Genomic DNA, 19,493 nt, shown 5'->3' with positions numbered 1-19,493 from the left:
GCAATTTGAAAAACTTGGTTTACCTAAGAAAATACCCGGCTGAAGAAAAATACATACTTTTTAAACCTGCGATAAGAGAAGAAAGCAAATACTTAGCCTCTACGGGGAGGGAACATATGGTAAAGGTGTGGCTAACTGATGAGGACCAATCAGTCTGAAATAGATCTATATTAGTCTCCCAATAGGCAGCAAAATGCATGCTTGCTGTCTGAAGAAGCCTAGGATAGTGGATGTGATTTCACTGAGCTATGGCTGCAATTTGAAAAACTTGGTTTACCTAGGAAAATACCCGGCTGAAGAAAAATACATATATATATACATATATACACACAGACGTATATATACTGTGTATGTTTGTGTATATAAATAAATAAATATATACACACACACACACACACACACACACACACACACCAGTGGTGAAGTCCAAATTTGTTTACTACCGGTTCTGTGGGCGTGGCTTGGTGGGCCTGGTAGGGGAAGGCTACTGCAAAATCTCCATTCCCACCACACTCCAGGGGAAGGATACTGCAAAATCCCCATTCCCTCCTGACTCCTGGGGGAAGGATATTGCAAAATCTCGATTCTCACCCCACTTGGGCCAGCCAGAGGTGGCATTTTCCGGTTCTCAGAATTGCTCAAAATTTCTGCTACCGGTTGGATTTCACCCCTGATACACACGCATACATACATACACACAGACACACATATACTGGGAGCATCTGGAAGAAAGGCAAGCTGTAATTCTGGCAATTAAATGATTATAAATAAATCACCGAGGGACACTTGGAAAAGCAGTCTGCAAATAGAAATCACATTGTCCCAAGAAGAATCACAAGCAGCGAAGCGCAGCTCGGCTATTTTTCTATTAATTCTCTTCTCCTGCTTGAAAGCAGCAATCTCTGGTACACCATTCATTTATAGCAGGGTTCCTCAACTTTGGCCACTTGAGGATGGGTGGACTTCAACTCCCAGAATTCCCCAGGCAGCTGGCATGAGAATTCTGGGAGTTGAAGTCCACCCATCTTCGAGAGGCCACCGTTGAGGAACGTTGATTTACAGAAATGACTTCAGAGACCCCAAAGACAGAATGTATTTCCGATTCACAGAATATAGGTAGTCCTCAACCTACGACTACAATTGAGCCCAAAATTTTTGTTGCTAAGTGAAATACTTTGCCCCATTTTACGACCTTTTGTGCCAGAGTTGCTAAGTGAATTACTGCAGCTGTTAAGTTAGTAACACAATTGTTAAGTGAATCTGTCTTCCCCATTGACTTTGTTTGTCACTGGGGAAGCCAGTGGATGCCAAGCAGAACAATGGATCCTTAAAATTATACCTAAAGCAATCCCATTTCATCCAACTCACAACTGGAGGATGGAGCATCTCCTTCGGAGGAAAACCCTCCATCTTAAATACAGGTAGTCCTCGACTTCTGACCAACACTGGGACCAGAATTTCTGCTGTTAAGCAAGACCGTTGCAAAGTGAGTCAGGTTCAATCTTACAAGCTTTGTGGCCACAGCTGTTAAGTGAACCATGTGGTCATTAAACGAAACTGGCTTGTCCCATTGACTTTGCTGGTCAGAGGCTGGCTAGGAAAGTTGTAAGAGACGATCATGTGATCCTGGCATGTTGCACTGGACGTATATACGTACGTGCCAGTTGCCAAGTGCCCCAAATTTTGATCACAAAACCACATGATGTTGCAATGGCCATAAGGTTGAAAAAACGGTAACAAGACGGGGTCAACGGGGGAAGCCAGATTCACTTAACAACCGGGTTAAGTAATTAAACAAGGGGCAGTGATTCGCTTAACAAATGCAGCACGAAAAGTCGAAAAATTGGGGCAAAACTCGCTGAACAAACGTCTCACTTAGCAGCAGAAATTTAGGGCTCAATTGTGGTCGTAAGTCGAGGTCTACCTGTATTCAGACCAGACCTGGAGGGAGATGACCTATTCAAGCTGAATGGACAGGCTGATGAGTGTGGGGGGGGGGGGGGGAAATCTTACCTTGATGAATTAATGTGTGAGAAACCAAGTTATTCAGCTGGAGTTATCTAGGACAGGGGTCTCCAGGGTTGTAAGTCGAGGACTACCTGTATAGGAGAATATTTGTAGCTCAGGGTTGAAACGAGGGCTCCTTGGGGCTCTCTGAGCTTGGTTGTTTGTTTTTTTTAATTTTTTTTTAATTATTTTTTTAATTTGATTTATTTGCCGCCCTTCTCCGGAGACTCAGGGTGGCTTACAATGCGCTAAGCAATAGCCTTCATTCTTTTGTATATTTATACAAAGTCAGCTTATTGCCCCCACAAACTGGGTCCTCATTTCACCTACCTTAGAAAGGATGGAAGGCTGAGTCAACCTTGAGCCTTGGCGAGACTCGAACCTGCAATAATTGCAGGTAGCTGGTCTTAATAACCAGCTTAATAACAGGGTGCCTTAGACCACTGTACTCCCAAGGCTCTTTTTCTTGCAGACATCTGATGACCCAACTAGGTAACATCATCAGTGCTAGTAGGACAAACAAACCGTCTTACTCTCAATCTCCCCAGGAAAAGCATCAGCCGAACAGCCCGAAACTCCAAGAAAAGTTCAGTGTCCCGTTTCTTCACCCTTCCCCCCCCCCCTGATTTTTGCCTTAGATCACACAGCACCCGGGAAGCATTTACAAGCAAAGGGACGAAGCAGAAGGGTTATTAGTGCAAGGAAGGAAGAGTTAATGGTGGTCCGACACGGAAGGCGTGCGTGTTTTATGCAGAAGGTTAAGAGACTCACGCTTCTGATTGGGTTAATTTGTCATTCCAGTCCTCCAGAGTACTGCTGGCCGAAACATATCTATAAATACAACAGATTAGAGAACACCTCTTTCATTTGTTCATACAATTTACGCAAGGCCATCTATGAGGAAGGAATGGGCCTTTTTTTTTTCTTTTCCTTCACATCTGGAACAGGGCTCTCGAAAACTGTGCAACTTTTAAGACTTGTGGACTTCGACTCCCAGAATTCCTCAGCCAGCTTAGCTGGCTGAGGAATTCTGGGAGTCGAAGTCCACAAGTCTTAAAAGTTGCCAGCTTTCGAGGTCTCATCGTAAAAAGATGGCAATCATAGAATCGTAGAGCTAGAAGGGACTTCAGAGGTCTTCTAGTCTAGTCCAACCCCGTCTATGGCAGGAGACCTTATTATCATCCAGGTCCAACGGTTGTTCCAATCTTTCCTTGAAAACCGCCAGCGATGGGAGCACCCACAAGCTGTTTTCAATCATTGGGTGGTTAATTCTTACCTGCCAGGCCAGCACTACCCAGCCACCACCAATCCCACCTTCTAAATCAAAAGGCATATCTTCCTGCAACCAGGTGGTCTCCTTTCCCCTGGCGTATTTATCTACCAAGTGGTCTCCTTTCCCCTGGCGTACTCATATCTAAGTCATATCTTCCTATAACCAGGTGGTCTCCTTTCCCCTGGCCTATTCATCTACCAGATGGTCTTCTTTCCCCTGGCGTACTCATATCTAAGTCATATCTTCCTGTAACCAGGTGGTCTCCTTTCCTCTGGTGTATTTATCTACCAGGTGGTCTCCTTTCCCCTGGCGTACTCATATCTAAGTCATATCTTCCTGTAACCAGGTGGTCTCCTTTCCCCTGGCGTACTCATATCTAAGTCATATCTTCCTGTAACCAGGTGGTCTCCTTTCCTCCTGGCGTATTTCGCAGCATTCACTGCCCTGCGGCTGGAGAGGCTCAAACTGGAGGTGGGCATTGAGAAATTGTTAGCTAGATGGTCTAGCACCAGAATAACACAATAACAGAATGACGGAGGGGAAGGGACCTTGGAGGTCTTCTAGTCCAACCCCCTGCTCAAACAGGAGACCCCACCCGGACCGTTTCAGATTTCCCTGCCATCTTGGATAGGGAAGACCATTTTCTTACCCGTCACGATCCTAAGGAGGAAACATTTGATTATCTTCTTGGTAAACTGCATCATGCTTAAACTTTCAAGGACCAGCTTTAAGTGAACTAAAGGTTTACCCGCAATGCCAAGACTTTACTGGTGCCTCTGTGCAAATTCTCCACTTTGAGGGTGGCATTTCATACACGCGTTCTGCTTCGTGCGTGAAGCTGCCCCCCCCCCTTTGCAAACAGGCTGCTCTGAATAGCTTGAGAAATGCTTCGTGCTTAAATATCTATGGAGATTCTCCGTCATCCAAGTCACGGTTTTCCCGAAGGTGCTTTTTTTCAAGAGGTAATTGGATTTTCTTGGGATTTTCTCTGAAGACGTTTCGCTTCTCCTCCAAGAAGCTTCTTCAGCTCTGACTGGATGGTGGGGAATGGAAGGAATTATACTCCTTGCAGAGAGCTTGTTGGATGCTTATCCTACGGTTGGGTAGGTAATATATAGAAAACTATGTTCTGTAACTTTAACTGCTACAAGATGACTAATTGGCTGTGCTAAGCAGACATAAAAGAAGGCAGGAAGTTCATTCACTTCTCCTCCTGCTATTAGAAGGTTGAACTGCTGAAAGGAACTGTGTCTGTGTTACTGAAGAGAACTGGAATTGTAAGCAAACTATGTTTTTGTGTTGAACCGTCGATTGTGTTGAAGAAGTGTTATCTTTGTTTTGAGAAGCCAAGTTTGGTTTTTTTACGACAAGTAAAAACTGTTTATTTTTCTTTAAACGTTCAGAGTCTCTGAGTATCTGTGTGTTTTGCTAAGCAACGTTATCTATTCGCTGTCTGGTCCGTTGCACCACTTTGCAGAGGGCAGTTTTACCCTCAATAGAGCTGGTCATTTGCATCCTTTTAGAGAGTCCACCTGGACAGGCCAAAGTCCACATTTTGGACAGAGGATTGTTGGTTTGAAAGAGGGGTCAAAGAGGCCATTTATGCCAAAATTGAACAGCCTTCCATCAACAGAGGATGGAGGGTTACGACAACACCTCTCTCCAGTCTACAACACAGCAGTTTTTTTTTCAGCAGTTCCAAGAAGGCTCCACACCCATTTGCACCACTCAGGTGAACCTGAGGACACAGAAAAATCTCCAAGTGGCCTCAACGACCTTCTAAAAGGATGCAAAAGACCAGCTGTCTGCAAGGAATATAAATCCTTCCTTTCCCCACCATCCAGTCAGAGCTGAAGAAGCTTCTTGGATGAGAAGTGAAATGTCTTCAAAGAAAAACCAGAAAGTCCAGTTGCCTCTTTAAAAAAAAAAAAAAGCACTTTTTGGACTACATGCTTAAAGCATCCTGTTTCATGCTCAAGAAGAGCAGGTTCGCACACAAACCTGGACATTACATGAACATTCCCTGTTGAACCTCTGCCTGCGCGCAGCATCCCACAATACCAGAACTATAAAAACATACCTATTGATGACACCAGGCTAAGGATGGAAATGGTATTGACATAGTAGGAAATTGTAAAATCACACCTGAAGTCAACAACTCCTAATTTCTTCTATTACAGGTAGTCCTCGACTTAACAACCGTTCGTGTGAAGTTAGACTCTAACAAAGGAGACTTATGACTGTTTTTCATATTTACGACCATCCTCGTGGTCACGTGATCAAAATTCAGACGCTTGGTAACTGACTCATATTTACGACGGTTGCAGTGTCCCGGGGGGGGGGGGGGGGGTATCACATGATCCCCTTTTGCAAACTTCCGACAAGCAAATCCAAGGGGCAAGCCAGATTCACTTAACAAGTACGCTCCCATAGAGAGGGGCTTCTCAGGGTGCCGTCAGCCAAACAGTGTCGACTGGCGGCCCCCAGGGGGAGAGCCTTTTCTGTGAGGGCACCCACCATCTGGAACAAGCTCCCCCCAGAGATACAGAAGATTCCGGATCTGCGCACTTTCCGCCGTGCCCTCAAAACATTCCTGTTTCAGCAGGCCGGCCTGGCCTAACTTTCCCTTTATATTGCTTTTTTGATTTTATTTTAAACTGGGATGTCTTGAATTATCTAGGACCAGAGTGTTTAGTATATTTTAATTGGTTTTTTTTTTTAATTAACGTTTGTATTACATGTATTTTTATCGTTCGCTGTTCACCGCCCTGAGTCCCTCAGGAATAGGGCGGTATATAAATTTAATAAATAAATAAATAAACAAACAAACAAACAAACAAACAAACAAACAAACAAACCGGTTATTAACGACTGACGTGATTTACCTAACAACGGTGGCACGAAAAGTCGTAGAATGGTGCAAAACTCACTTAATAACCATGCTGCCTAACAATGGAAATTTTGGGCTCAGTGACGGTCGTAGGTCGAGGACCAGGGGTGAAATGCTCCCGGTTCGGACCGGATCGCCTGATCCGGTAACGATGGCGGTGGGTGGTTCAGAGAACCAGTAGCAAAAATCCCTGCCCCCCTGCCATGCCCAGCTGAGCTGCACAATCATCAGAGGCTGTTTTTTTTTACTTTTAAAAGCATTTTTTCTACAACCTCTTCGGCCGAAAAAATGCTTTTAAAACTAAAAAAAAAAAAAAAATAAAGCCTCTGATGATCGCGCGGCTCAGCTGGGCTCCTCAAAGGCATCTAAAAGAAAAAAACCCTTTTTTTTCTTTTAAATGCCTCTGACGATCCAAGCTGAGTTGCCTGATCGTCAGCGGCATTTAAAAGAAAAAAAAAAAAGCCTCTGCTGATCAGGCAACTCAGCTGGGATCGTCAGAGCCCTTTTGAAAGCATTTTTTTACAACCTCTTCGCCGAAGAGGTTGTAGAAAAAATGGTTTTAAAAGTAAAAAAAAAAAAAAATTGGCCACGCCCACCGTTACATTACCCCCCCACCAAGCCACGCCCACTGAACCGATAGTAACAAATTTTAGATTTCACCATTGTCGAGGACTACCTGTACTTCAGACGGTAACTGCAGCATACATACGTCCCAACACAGTTCAACCGCTGAATGCCACCTTTTCCTACCTGCAGCTCTCTAGGTGTGGCTAAGAATTCTGGGAAAAGATGCTGTATTCCAGTGTTTCTCAACCTTGGAAGCTTGAAGATGGGTGGACTTCAACTCCCAGAATCCCCTAGCCAGCGCTGCTGGCTGGGGGATTCTGGGAGTTGAAGTCCACCCATCTTCAAGCTTCCAAGGTTGAGAAGCTGTATTCAGTCTGCTGAATACAACCAGATTAGAAGAATTTTAGCATGGAGCAGCGTCAAAGATTGAAACCAAATATTTAAGTCTTGCAAGGATACCAAAGTTCTGTGTTTGTTTGTTTTTTAAATACAGGTAGTCCTTGACTTACGCCCACAACTGAGCCCGAAACTTGTTGCGAAGCGAAACGTTTTGCGAAGTGACTGTTGCCCCGTTGGGACGACATTTCTTGCCTCCGTTGTTAAGTGGATCGCTGCAGTCGGTCAGTTAGTAACACGGTTGTGAAGTGAATCTGGCTTCCTTGTTGACTTCGCTCATCAGAAGGTCGAAAAAAAGAGGAACACAAGATCTTGGGACACAGGTTACGGTCACAAATACGAACCGATCACCTGATCGTGAGAAATGCTGGGAAAGTCGTAAGTGTGAAAAACCGATCCGAAGTCAATTTTTCCAGTGCCGTTGTAACTTTCAACGGTCACTAAATGAACTGTTGTAAGTCGAGAACTACCTGTATCAGCCTTGCAAACTGGCTATTGAATTGGAGGTTTCTTTTGTTGAAAAGGGAAGAAGGATGGGGGAGTTCATACTCCGAGGAATATTAAGCAGGCTACCAAAACTCTTTGTGGGCTTGTAAATCTTCCTTTCCCTTGTCCGCGATGAACACAAAGAGAGATTCTAGATTGGAAGAGCAATGCAGAAGATCCTTCACTAGTATCCCCAATGTTGGTCCGTTATATCTTTGAATGGTTGCTAAGCAACCAGTCGGTAAGTCGAGGACTAATGTCCATCCAGACCTAGTTGTTTGCAGCTCACATGCTCCAGCCACGCGGTCACCAATATGGCTCCGCGTGCCACGGTCTCCGGCACGCGGAGCCATATTGGTGGGCACGCCGGTGTTGCCCTAGCTCAGCTCCAGTGCGCACCAGCCAACTGATTTTCAGGCCTTCCGGTCCCACCGGAAGTCGGGAAACTGGCTGTTTCCGGCCTCCAGAAGGCCTCCGGGGAGATGGGGAAGGCTGTTTTTGCCCTCCCCAGGCTCCTAGAAAGCCTCTGGAGCCTGGGGAGGGGGAAAAACGGGCCTACTGGGCCCACCGTGCCATCGCGTGCCAAAAGCAGGGGGAAGTGTGGGGAGGGGGGTCATGTGTGCATGCGCGGGAAGGCGGGGCGCATTGAATTATGTATGTAGGCATCTGCACCCGCGACCCCCCATGCGACCCCCACTTTTGGCACACAACAGCAAAAAAGGTTAGCCATCACTGTGCTAAGGTATCAAATAAAAAAATAAATAAAGGAAACCCTCCACTTACAATCATCCGTTGAGTGGCTGTTTGAAGTTACAACGGTATAAGTCAGGGGTCTGCAACCTTAAACACTCAAAGAGCCATTTGGACTCTTTTCCCACAGAAAAAAAAAACACCGGGAGCCACAAAAACCCTTCCCGCGCCTGACTATTTCTTGAGCGGCCACAAAACTAGCCTATGTAGTTGAATTAAATGTTCTCTTTTCTTCTGAAACTTTTATTTTCTTGGATTTATCTATGGTTGGCCTACCGGGGGTTGAAAAGCTCAATAAATCGCGTGCCGGTAGGTGTCGCACATTGGTGGTTGTGACATATAGTTTGAGATCCAGGGAGCCACAGCAGAGGGGTGAAAGAGCCACATGCGGCTCCAGAGCCGCAGGTTGCTGACCCCTGGTATAAGTAGTGCTGGATTTACAACAGTTCATTTAGTGACCTTTTAAAGTGACAATGGCACAGGAAAAAAAGTGACTTATGACTGTTTTTCACACTTACAGCCGTTGCGTCATCCCCATGGTCATGTGATCAAAATTCAGACACCCGGCAACTGATTCACATTTATGACAGTTGCTTGTCCGGGGGTCATGTGACCCCCTTTTGCGACCTTCTGAGGATCAAAGCCAATGGGGAAGTCAGATTCCCTTAACGGACGTGTTACTAACTTAACTGTTAATTGGCTGTGATCCAATCAACAACTACTGTAGAACCTCTGGCCACAAACGCTTCTGACCACGACCAAAAAGTTCCCAATATTTTTTTTTCCCCGTGGCCTAATTTCCCTTCCGTGCCATGTTTTTTTGTAAGCCCCAAATTTCCAAAATTAGGTTCGGGACACGACCAAATCGGTTTGCGACCAAAGTTAGGGAACAAATTATGGTGGTGACCAGAGGTTTCTACTGTATGCGAGAAAGGTCGTAACGTGTGACAAAACTCACTTAACGACTGTCTCACTTAGCAACTGAAATGTTGGGTTCAATTGTGGTTTGTAGTTTCCACAATTGTGGAAACGATCTCTACCCCGTTTCGCTCTGGAGCCAAACAGGACAGGGGGAAACTCACTGAAATAAAATAATGATTTTTTTTGTTTTCCGGTGGGATCTGCTGACAGGAATTTCCCTTTCTTGGCGTCAGGAAACCTGAGGGAAATATCGCAAGATATTTAGCATCCAACAAGGCCAAGAAAATGCCTTTCCCAGCAAAGAATAAGTCTGAAAGTTAAGAAGCAAAAGGCCCCGACGGGAATCTGCCATATTCCAAGCGCACAAGCAGCCTCTGCCCCCCCAAATAAGGGGGCGCAGGGCCGAGAGGGCGACAGAGCCAGGAAGAAGAAAAAGGCAGTGCGTGCAAGGTGGAAGGAACTCACAAATCTGACTGGGTGACTTTCTCATTCCACTCGCCGAGTTTCTCAGAGGTTTTCACATAGCTGGTGGGGGGGGGGAAATCCAGGGGTCAATCAAATTTGTTTTTAAAAAATGAGGACTAGGAACTTTTTTTTTTTTTTTAATTTGATTTATATGCCGCCCTTCTCCGAAGACTCAGAGCAGCTTACAATGCGTTAAGCAATAGCCTTCATCCTTTTGTATATTTATACAAAATCAGCTTATTGCCCCCACAAACTGGGTCCTCATTTAACCTACCTTTGAAAGGATGGAAGGCTGAGTCAACCTTGAGCCTTGGCGAGATTCGAACCCTGCAGTAATTGCAGGCAGCTGGTCTTAATAACCAGCTTAATAACAGGGTGCCTTAAACCCCTGTACTACCAAGGCTCTTTTTGCGGAGACAGGAGGGAAAATAAACCCAAGAGGAAAACTAAAAGAAGAACAGAAGTGGAAGAGATCCGAGGTCAGTGTTTCTCAACTTTGGCAATTCTAAGATGTGTGGACTTCAACTCCCAGAATTCCCTAGCCAGCCAGCAAGTGGCTGAGATTGAGAAACGCTGCTTTGAAGTCGCCTGGCATGGTCCCCCCAAAAAAATCATCATCATCACCACCACCACTACCATCATCATCTTTTCTCAGCTCATCCAGGATCCTGGAAAAAAAGAAAGGGGTCCTTTAATGAACCATAGAGAGGTGTTTGGCTGGGGAATTCTGGGAGTTGAAGTCCACACTTCTTAGAATTGCCCAGGTTGAGAAATACCGTCTTTAGATGATGTCTATCTTGTGGTCGAGAAGACCAGGTGGATGTATTATCCACGAAGTCTCCAACAGAACGAGAGAGTTGGAAGGGACCTTGGGAGGTCTTCTAGTCCAACCCGCTGCTCAGGCAGGACACCCTATTACCATTTCAGACAGATGGCTGCCCAAGCTCTTCCTAAACACCTCCAGTGATGGATGTCTGTGGAGATTCTCAGTCATCCAGGTCGTGGTTGTCCCGAAAGTGCTTTTCCAAAAGGCAATTGGACTTTGTTGGTTTTTATCTTGAAGACGTTTCGCTTCTCCTCTGAGAAGCTTCTTCGGTTCAGTCAGAGCTGAGGAAGCTTCTCGGGTGAGTAGTGAAACGTCTTCAAGGGAAGTAAAAAAAAAAAAAGCACAAGAAAGTCCGGTTGTCTTCTGGAAAAGCATTTTTCGGAGAAACCCACAACCTCTGGGTTCTGTTCCACGGATTAATTTTCCTGACTGTCGGGAAAAGGAGAAAAAGGGCTGGAAGGGAAGATAAGAGTTTCCTGAGAGAAAACCCAACACAGCACTTCTTGCAAGGTTCAGTGCCCTTGGGGCTATCTCAAGTGCCCAAAACACACCTCCTGTTGTCATCTGTGCAGAGTCAAACCGCAATTTATTATCGATCGAATGAAAAGTACCAAAAAATGGTACTGTCAGCGTCTCACCGCTGGCATAGAGAGGAGAGAGATAAGCCCTGAACTTTTGCCTGCTAAATCCCTTTGAAGCCCGGTCGTCGTGGAAATGAGGAGGGGGGGGGAGACATTCCTGTGAAATGACGAGACAAGAAGTCAGTGGAGTGACTTGGAAGATAGCCAATGAGAAGCAGATAATTGGGGATCGGAAAGGGAGGGATTGGGGGGCAAAAGGTCAGTCTTGTCCGCATCGAGTCATGATCCGGTTGCTGTGCTCAATTAAAGAGAAGATTTCCTTAAAGATTGGCAGTTTGGAAATTCATTTATTATGAGATAGCATCGAAGTCTGACAGGTACTTTTTGTCTGTTCCTTGGGTGATCACCAGAGGTGGTATTCAGCCGGTTCGTACCGGGTTGAGCGAACCGGTAGCAGAGATCGCGGATCTATGCCATCCTATTTAGGCATGTTTTCGAAGCTGGGCGCATGCGCTTTGCTCACTCGTGTGCCTTCCACGCATGCGCGGACAGCTGAGTACATGTGCAGAAAGCGCGTATGTGCGCGGCGAACAGGCGGTAAGAATATTGGAAACCCACCGCTGGTGAGCACGCTCCAAGGAGAGGCATAACATTTTGGAGATGGCTAATCCCGATAGATACGTAGAAGATCTCACCTCCACCCCGTTTTCAACTCTTTTCATATTCCTTTTAACGTTTTCCCTTTCAATGTCTGGGGTTTTACTCCTCTCATGGTTTTATTCTGTTATTTATGGCACTGTGAGCTGCCCAGAGTCCTTTGGGAGGGAGAGATGGGCAGCATGCAAGTTTAATGAAATTAAACTTAAATTTAATAACTCAATAAATGAAATTATTGAATAAATGAAATTTAATAAATAAATGAAATTTAATAACTCAATAAAGGAAATTTAATAACTCAATAAAGGAAATTTAATAAATAAAAAGAAATTCAATAAATAAATGCAATTTAATAAATAAAATTAAACAAATATATGAAATTTAATCAATAAATGAAATCCAATAGATGAAATTGAATGAATTGAATAAATAAAATTCAACAAGTGAAATTGAATAAATGAAATCCAGTAGATGAAACTGAATAAACGAAATTGAATAAAATAGATGAAATTTAAATAAATGAAATCCAATAAATAAGCAAACTAAATGAAATTCAACAAACAAATGGAATTCAATAAATGAAACTCAAATGAAATTTAATAACTAAAATTCAATAAATAAATGAAATTTAATGAATATAGAAGTGAAATTTAATAAATGAATAAATAAATAAATAAATGCTCAAAACCACAGAGCTTTCTACTGTTGTCACCATTAGCACCAATGCCTGTGATTGAAACAATCCTCTCCCAGGTATTACAGGCCTTCCACAGTAGGGAGCCCTCCGGACACACTAGGACTACAAATCCCAGGATGCCAAGTGGTTCTAAGGCTCCTGTAGGGAGCCACGCTAGGCAAGACCCTGTATGCCCCACCCCCATGAGCAATGGAAGCCCTACCCAGGGGCACATCTGAATGTAAGTCAATTGCCCGGGGACCACAGGTGCAAAGGGCTTCACAGATACCACATGAGGCAAATGGGAGGAAAGTACAGACAGTCCTCAACTTACGACCGTTAACACAGCCTGCCCATTATGGTCATACAATGAGACCGATCACGTGACCGACTCAATATTAAAACCTTTTTTTGGGGGGGGGGGTAGTTAAATCAATGCTGAGGTTGTTACGGGAACCAACAGTTCATTTCCCTGAAATGGGAAATAAATGCCGATGTTCGGTGAAACCGTCATAAAATGAGATCATGCGACTGCGGGATGCTGCTAACGGGCGCAAGCGTGGCCTAGTTGCTGAGTGCCTGAAGTTTGGTCACGTGAATGCCAGTCTGTGTGTGTGTGTGTGTATGTATGTGTGTTTCCAACTGCTGTAACTTCAAATCTGAGTTGTTAAATACATGTAGTCCTTGACTTACAACAGTTTGTTTAGTGACCATCCAAAGTTACAATGGCATTGAAAAAAAGTGACTTATGACTCCTTTTTCGGGTCATTGTCATTCGGGTCATTTTCGTTGCAGGGACTTTTTTTAAGTTCCTGCCACGGACTTACGACCGTTGCAGCATCCCCACGGTCTCACAATCAGAATTCGGACGCTGTTTCATATTTATGACGGTCACCGTGTCCCGGGGGTCACGCGATCCCCTCTTGCAAGCAAAATCCACGGGAAAGCCGGATTCACTTACCAACCACGTGAATAGTTTTAACAAATGCGGCGATCCGCTTAACAACCGTGGTGGGAAAGATTGTTAAAAAAGAGGGCAAAACTCACTTAACAAATTGTTTCGCTTGGCCACCAATTTTGGGCATCGTTGTGGTCATAACTCCAAGACCACCTCTAGCCTCAAGGTAGGCCTGTTGCAACGTTGGATGCTTGCTAAGCAGGCTGGTCGTTAAGTCGAGGACTACCTGTGCCTTCTCCTTTTTCTGCGGAGCTGCAAGGTTACACGCCTTCGGTGTTTTATCTCCTAACTGTGTGCGACGACATACAAGGTCACAAAGAAGGAAACACCTACGCGTTAGAAACCTGGACATCGTGCCAACTCTTGGACAGGTTTTGCTTCAGGTCATCCAAGGGGGTCAAGCCCAGCTTCCTTTTCAGCTCTCCGCAGTGTCTCTCCTTGGCCGCCAGCACCTGGCGCAAGGTGCCAATCTCATCTTCCACCTACGTATTTGGGCGAAAAAAAGTCCCAATTAGGCAAGAACGAGAAGACGACAAATGAAATGGGACAGGAACTGGGTATGTTTAGTCTGGTGAAGGGAAGGACCAGGGGAGACAGGATAGCAGTCTTCCAATATTTGAAGGGCTGCCACAGAGAGGAGGAAGGGGGTCAAGCTATTCTCCAAAGCACACAAGGAACAATGGATGGAAACTGAACAAGGAGAGATTCAACCTGGAAATAAGGAGAAATTTTCTGACAGTGAGAACAATCCACCAACGGAAGAGAAGTTGCCTTCGGAAGTTGTGGGAGCTTCATCACTGGAGACTTTCAAGAAGAGACTGGACTGCCATTTGTCGGGGATGGTGTAGGGCAGTGATGGCTAACCTTTTTGCCATCGCGTGCCAGGAAGGGGTGGGGTGGGGTAGGTTTGCCCATGCGTGTGCCCACACCCATAATTCTATGTGCCCCGCCACGCACATGCAAGCGCGACCCCCCCTTCTCCCCCCCCCACTCCTGGCACACCCATTTTTCTTTCTCACCTGACTCCAGATCCTTTCTATGCATCTGGGGAGGGCGAAAACAGCCTTCCCCACCCCCTCGGAGGCCGGAAGTTGAGAAACGGGCCATTTCGGGCCTCCGAGGGGGTGGGGAAGGCTGTTTTCACACTCCTCAGATGCATAGAGAGGATCTGGAGCCAGGGAGAAAGAAAAACGGGCCTTCCCCCCCTCCCAGGCCCTCTTCTGGTGGGCCCAAAAGGGCCGAAAATCAGCTGACAGAGCTGAGCTGGCATGCCAGGCAACATGACTCCGCGTGCCACCTGTGGCACGAGTGCCATAGGTTCGCCATCACGGGTGTAGGGTCTCCTGTTTGGGCGGTGGGTTGGACTAGACGACCAACAAGGTCCCTTTCAAATCCGTTAATCTGACTACTAGAGACTGGACTGCCATTTGTCTGAAATGGTAGAGGGCCGTGACGGCGAACCTATGGCCCTCTCTGATGGCAAGCAAGCCGTCGCCCCGGTTAACCTCTGCTGCACATGCGCACATGCCTCCTGCCAGCCAGCTGGTCTTTGGGTCTCTGCCGTGCATGCACGGGGTGCTTTGGGCACTCAGTCCGGAAAAAGTTAGCCATCACTGGCATAGGGTCTCTAGCTTGAGCAGGGGGTTGGACTAGAAGACCTCCAAGATTCCTTCCATGTTCTGTTCTGTTCTACTCTACTCTACTCTAAAGGGAAGACATGCTGTCTTCAGGAATGGATCAGGCAAGAGAGGCAGGAGCCCACAGTTACTTAACTGTCAGCTTAAGGGCCAACTCTGATGGATCAAGCAGTTAAAAGGGGTGGCGGGAAGTCTGTACCTTCACACTCACGCGTACAGGTAGTCCTCGACTTACGACAACGGAGCCCAATTTCCGTTGTTAAGCAAAGACAGTCGTTAAGTTTTGCCCTATTTCGTGACCTTTTTTTTTTTTGCCTCGGTCGTTAAGCGAATCATTGCAGCGGTTCGGGGAATCATTCAGTTGTTAAGTGAATCTGGCTTCCTCCAAGACTGTGCTTTTTGGAATTTCATTGGGAGAGTCACACATGGTGATCAAATGACCCCGGGACAGGGCCAGTGTCACGTGCCCGAATTTTGATCATATGACTTACAGGAATTGTGCAAGGGTCATGTGAAAAACTGTCGTGAGTCATCTTTTTTAAAATGATGTTTTAAATTAGAACGGTCACTAAATGAAGGTTCTACTGTACAATACAGTAGAACTGGGATGGCGTACCTATGGCACACGTGCCAGAAGTGGCATGCAGAGTCATCTCTCCGGGCACGCCAGTCGTTGCCCGTTGCTCTTCCAGGTCCCAGGGTGCACATGCGTGCCGGCCAGCTGGTCTTCACGCGTGGGGGAGCGCTAGAAACCAGAAGAGCAGCTCCCTGGCGCACATGCACACGCTGGGAAGCTGAGCTTCCTGTTTCCGGTGCGCGCATGAGCACGTCAGCTGGTTTTCACACGCGCATTCGTGCCAGAAGACCAGGTGACCAGCGCACATGCGCACACCAGAAACCAGAAGTTTCCCGGTGCTTCCCCGTGTGCGCGTGTTCCCGTTTCGGCACTCGGTGCCGAAAAGGTTTGCCAGCATTGCAGTAGAATATGCTCATCTAGTCATGTTTCCTGTCTCAGCATAGATGATAAGGAATAAATTCCATATTTTCTTCAAGAAAAGAGTCACCTTAATAGGCAACTTTATAGGCATATTTCGGACACGAGAGATATTTCAGCTGCAGGATCGCACAACATGCTTAAACAGGTCAAATCGATTCGCCAACTGCATTCCTGGGACTTCCTGGGCTTGATCAGCATTAAACTTAAAAAGTCATTTTAAGAGAGTTTACCTGAAATGCAAATTTAGCTCTTTGGGTTAATCAGTTACCTGAGGCACAATGCACACCTGTTCAGGAAGTTAGGCACGTTGCATGAATGCAACGAATGTGTTAAGACAGGGTTTCTCAACCTTGTCCATTTTAATATGGGTGGACTTCAACTCCCATAATTCCCCGGCCAGCCAGGGAATTCTGGGAGTTGACGTCCACCCATCTTAAAAGTTAGCAAGGTTGAGAACACTGCAGTAAACATTTTAAGGTGTGTTTTGAACATTTAAGATCATTCACAAACAGGCTACCATGGAAAATACTTTACCTATATACCTACAGTGAAGGATGTAAAGGTAAAGGTAAAGGTTCCATTCGCACATATGTCCTAGTCGTTCCCAACTCTAGGGGGCGGTGCTCATCTCCATTTCAAAGCCAAAGAGCCAGCGCTGTCCGAAGACGTCTCCGTGGTCATGTGGCCAGCATGACCCAACGCCAAAGGGGCACAGAACGCTGTTACCTTCCCACCAAAGGGGGTCCCTATTTTTCTACTTGCATTTTTTTATGTGCTTTCGAACTGCTAGGTTGGCAGAAGCTGGGACAAGTCACGGGAGCTCACCCCGTTACGTGGCACTAGGGATTCGAACCGCTGAACTGCCGACCTTTCGATCGGCAAGCTCAGCGTCTTAGCCATTGAGCCACCATGTCCCTTCCTTCAATGAAGGATGTAGCCATTCACAAAATGCTTACTGAATAAAAAGTAAATTCCCCCTCCGTATTTCCTACTTGGGAAATCTTTTTTTTTTTAAATTCTTTTTACAACCCTGTAATCCTTTGCTTCAGGGTGGGGTCAGGGCAATTAAGTGGGGTTGAGCGTTGACTGCCCTTCCTGACGCCTACGTGGAGTTCACAGCAAATATTTTCCTTTTGCACCCTGATAGAGAAATGTCTGTCGCAGCCTAGAATTGAACTCTCAACCTTCTGAGTGGGAGGTGGGCGTCTTCGCTTCTAAGCCACCATGCTGCTCTTGGGAAATCTTTAGATAAACTAAGCCCGTGATGGCGAACCTATGGCACGCGTGCCACAGGTGGCACGCGGAGCCATATTAGTGGGCACGCCAGCTCAGCTCTGGGGCACATGCGGGCACCGGCCAGCTGATTTTCGGGCCTTCTGGGCCCACCAGAAGTAGGGAAACAGGCTGTTTCCTGCCTCTGGAGGGCCTGGGGACGGGGTGGGGAAGGCCCGTTTTTCTTTCTTACCTGGCTCCAGATCCTCTCTGTGTATCTGGGAAGGGCGAAAACAGCCTTTCCCACTCCCTTGGAGGCCCTACGGAGGCTGAAAGGGCCGATTTCCCGACTCGCGGTGGGACAGGAAGTGACATTTTTTCCTATCCCCAGCCTCCAGAGACTCCTAGAGAGGCTCCTAGAGACTCCTAGAGAGGCTCCTAGAGACTCCTAGAGAGGCTCCTAGAGACTCCTAGAGAGGTTCTGGAGGCTGGGGACAGCAAAAAATGTCACTTCCTGTCCCACCGAGAGTTGGGAAACGGGCCCTTTCAGCCTCCGTAGGGCCTCCAAGGGAGTGGGAAAGGCTGTTTTCGCCCTTCTCAGATACACAGAGAGGATCTGGAACCAGGTAAAAAAGAAAAACGGGCCTACCAGGCCATCATGTGCCAGGAGCGGAGGGGGGACGAGAGGGTTGCGCATGCATGCGTGTGGGCACGTGCGCGCGTGATCCTCCCCCACCCCCCGTCTCCTGGCACGCGATGGCAAAAAGGTTAGCCATCACTGACCTAAGCAAATCTTGCAAATAAAAATGTTGCTGCATATTGGTGGTTTGCAGCACAGCAGTTTCCTATCATGTTGTAAAACAGATGAGGCAGGGAAGATGATTGACAGCTGGGCCCTACAGCCTTAGAGCTCCAGACCCCTCAATGTCCCAGTGTTTATCTTTTGCCTGGAGAATTCTGGGAGTTGAAGTCCACACATCCAAATGCTGGCAAACTTGAGAAATACTGGTCTATCTTATCTAATAATACCTGCAGGAACATTATCAACGAAGCCAGAGAGTATTCTAAAAATTATGAAGTGGCTCATGCAAGCGCTTGAATAAAAAATAAATTGTTTAGGGGCTGGGGAAAGTAGAAAATATAAAGCCTAAATGTTTAGTTTATGGATTGGATTTTTATCTCTTCTTTATTGCTCTTACAAATAATTAAAGCCTGGCAAACATACATAACACTCTTTCTTCCTCCGGTTTTCCCCACAACAATCCTGTGAGGTGAGTTGGGTTGAGAGGAAATGACTGGCCCGAAGTCACAGAGCTAAATTTCATGTCGAAGGCAGGACTAGAATTCACAGTCTCCTGGTGATTGGCCCAAAGTCACCCACCAGCTTTCGTGCCTAATCCAGGACTAGAATTCACGTCTCCTGGTGATTGGCCCAAAGTCTCCCGGCCGGTTTTCGTGCCTAATCCAGGAATAGAACTCACGTCTCCTGGTGATTGGCCCAAAGTCAGCCAGCCGGCTTTCATGCCTAATCCAGGACTAGAACTCATGTCTCCTGGTGATTGGCCCAGTCACCCACCAGCTTTCGTGCCTAATCCAGGACTAGAACTCACGTCTCCTGGTGATTGGCCCAAAGTCATCCACTAGCTTTCATGCCTAATCCAGGACTAGAACTCACATCTCCTGGTGATTGGCCCAAAGTCACCCACCAGCTTTCATGCCTAATCCAGGACTAGAACTCAAGTCTCCTGGTGACTGGCCCAAAGTCACCCACCAGCTTTCATGCCTAATCCAGGACTAGAACTCAAGTCTCCTGGTGATTGGCCCAAAGTCACCCACCAGCTTTCATGCCTAATCCAGGACTAGAACTCAAGTCTCCTGGTGACTGGCCCAAAGTCACCCACCAGCTTTCATGCCTAATCCAGGACTAGAACTCACGTCTCCTGGTGATTGGCCCAAAGTCATCCACTAGCTTTCATGCCTAATCCAGGACTAGAACTCACGTCTCCTGGTGATTGGCCCAAAGTCACCCACCAGCTTTCATGCCTAATCCAGGACTAGAACTCAAGTCTCCTGGTGACTGGCCCAAAGTCACCCACCAGCTTTCATGCCTAATCCAGGACTAGAACTCAAGTCTCCTGGTGACTGGCCCAAAGTCACCCACCAGCTTTCATGCCTAATCCAGGACTAGAACTCA

General features: G+C 46.5%; 1 protein-coding gene across 12 annotated transcripts in view; it reads right to left on the bottom strand.

The window, feature by feature from the left end:
• TPD52L2 (TPD52 like 2) overlaps window positions 1-19,493 on the bottom strand; it is a 43,426-nt gene that overhangs the window by 15,461 nt on the left and 8,472 nt on the right. For 4 of the 12 annotated variants that reach the window (XM_087890987.1, XM_087890989.1, XM_087890988.1 and 1 more), the window contains exons 3-5: window positions 13,787-13,935; window positions 9,756-9,815; window positions 2,779-2,838 (exon numbers count right to left, since the gene is read on the bottom strand). In XM_087890987.1, coding sequence (XP_087747113.1) covers window positions 2,779-2,838; window positions 9,756-9,815; window positions 13,787-13,935 — 269 coding nt within the window. The remainder of the gene's footprint in view (window positions 1-2,778; window positions 2,839-9,755; window positions 9,816-13,786; window positions 13,936-19,493) is intronic. The other 8 variants (XM_034401778.3, XM_034401781.3, XM_087890990.1 and 5 more) reach the window with 3 other exon arrangements.

Source organism: Pantherophis guttatus, chromosome 3 (genome assembly GCF_059756535.1).
Source record: "Pantherophis guttatus breed Tessera chromosome 3, ASM5975653v1, whole genome shotgun sequence".
In the NCBI taxonomy this organism is placed as follows: domain Eukaryota; kingdom Metazoa; phylum Chordata; class Lepidosauria; order Squamata; family Colubridae; genus Pantherophis; species Pantherophis guttatus.
Note: the sequence above shows the minus strand (reverse complement) of the source record. Positions and strands in the feature narration are given on the sequence as shown.